This window comes from Apaloderma vittatum, unplaced genomic scaffold, assembly GCF_000703405.1.
Source record: "Apaloderma vittatum isolate BGI_N311 unplaced genomic scaffold, ASM70340v1 scaffold41534, whole genome shotgun sequence".
NCBI classification, from domain to species: Eukaryota; Metazoa; Chordata; class Aves; order Trogoniformes; family Trogonidae; genus Apaloderma; species Apaloderma vittatum.
In genome coordinates, this window is record NW_009713990.1 from 2,236 (window position 1) to 3,667 (window position 1,432).

The 1,432-nt window shown below is 55.4% G+C and overlaps 1 protein-coding gene across 1 annotated transcript in view; it reads left to right on the forward strand.

Moving 5' to 3' along the window:
• Positions 1 to 436: 436 nt before the first annotated feature.
• LOC104273290 (DENN domain-containing protein 2D-like) overlaps positions 437 to 1,432 on the forward strand; it is a gene marked incomplete at both ends in the record, with an annotated part of 2,273 nt that continues 1,277 nt past the window's right edge. The window contains 3 exons of the mRNA XM_009868569.1: positions 437 to 621; positions 1,148 to 1,260; positions 1,349 to 1,418. Of these exons, the coding sequence (XP_009866871.1) occupies positions 437 to 621; positions 1,148 to 1,260; positions 1,349 to 1,418 (368 nt within the window). The remainder of the gene's footprint in view (positions 622 to 1,147; positions 1,261 to 1,348; positions 1,419 to 1,432) is intronic.

The window sequence follows — 1,432 nt, forward strand, 5'->3', positions numbered from 1 at the left end:
TAACTGCTATAAAAGCATTCCCACACCTTTCCCTGGATGCTTTCTGCACAGACCGTCTGTATAACCTGGACTTGATCTCAGAGGTTTTTCCAGCCTCAATTATTCTGTGATTCTGTGTGATTCTGTGATCCCATGTGTCAGCTTTGCTCTGGGCATCCCTCTGCCCTGGCTGGGATGGGGCAAAGGAGGGCTGGGGGTGTCTGATGGCACTTTGGTGCAATCCAAAGTCTCCTAAGAGCCATTTCTCTTTCCTTTCGCTGTCCCCAGCCATTCACTGCTGGGGACCCAAACTCCCTGTGCACCAGGTCCCAGTTCCCTCCAGTCTCTTTCGTTGGTTCGTGATTAGCTCCGCATCTCCTCTCCTGCCCTTGGGACACCTTCTGCCTTTCATTTCACTCTGGTTTTTGTTTATTTGTTTGGGTTTTTTTACCTACAGAAGGAAAAGATGAGGCCCCTTCTGCAGAAAACCACCCCTCGCGGGTGCCACAGGGGAAGGCAGGAGAGCGGAGCTCAGTCCTTTATTCTGCCGGACAGTTTTTCTTCGAGTACCTGGTGGTGGTGTCGCTGAAGAAGATGTTGGACGGACGTTACGAACCCAAGATAACTTACCAGTTCCCAAAGGTATTTAGTCCCATGTTTCCAGGAAGATGAGATTTTTTCAAGTCTAGAGGAAAAGGGGATGCTGCTCCTTCCCTGGCTCTAGAGCTGGGGGGGGAGAGCAGAAAAACACTCCATGCCCCGGGGTCGCAGACCTGAACCCCAGGGCTCTGCCTGCCTCGGTTGGGGTTGCAGGGACTGTCTGTCCCTCCCTGTGCTCTGAGCCCGGGGCCAAAAATCCCAGGAGGAAAATCCTGGGATGCTCCCTGGTCTCCTGTCCCAAGAGGGGAGACCAGAGCAATGAAACCACACGGTGGGGAAGTGGCACAGGAGGAGCCTCCCCTGTTTGCAGAGGGGCCTCTGGGTGCTTCTGCTTTGCCCATGGGGTAAAAAAGAGGATTTTGGGGAGATGCTTGTTGAGGGATGTGTGAGCACCCTCTGCATTGCTCTGAGTTTGGGATTGCTTTGGGTCACCGCTCATCCCACCTTGTCCCCTGGGCCTCTGGGCACCTTCCACCGCCCTGACTCTTGATGTCACTTTTTTTTCCAGCGCGAGAACTTGCTGAAGGGCCAGAAGGAGGAGGAGGAACGTCTCCTGCAAGCCATCCCCCTCTTCTGCTTCCCCGACGGCAACAACTGGGCCCCCGTCACCGAGTTCACCAGGTACCTGACCTACTCTGAGGGTGTCACCCCCCTGAGGGCCGCGGGCTGGCAGAGCTGTCCCATCCCCACGCATTGTCTTTCCTTGCAGCGAAACCTTTTCTTTTGTCCTGACCAACGTGGACGGCAGCAGGAAGATCGGCTACTGCAGGCGGCTGCTGGTGAGCGTCTCGCC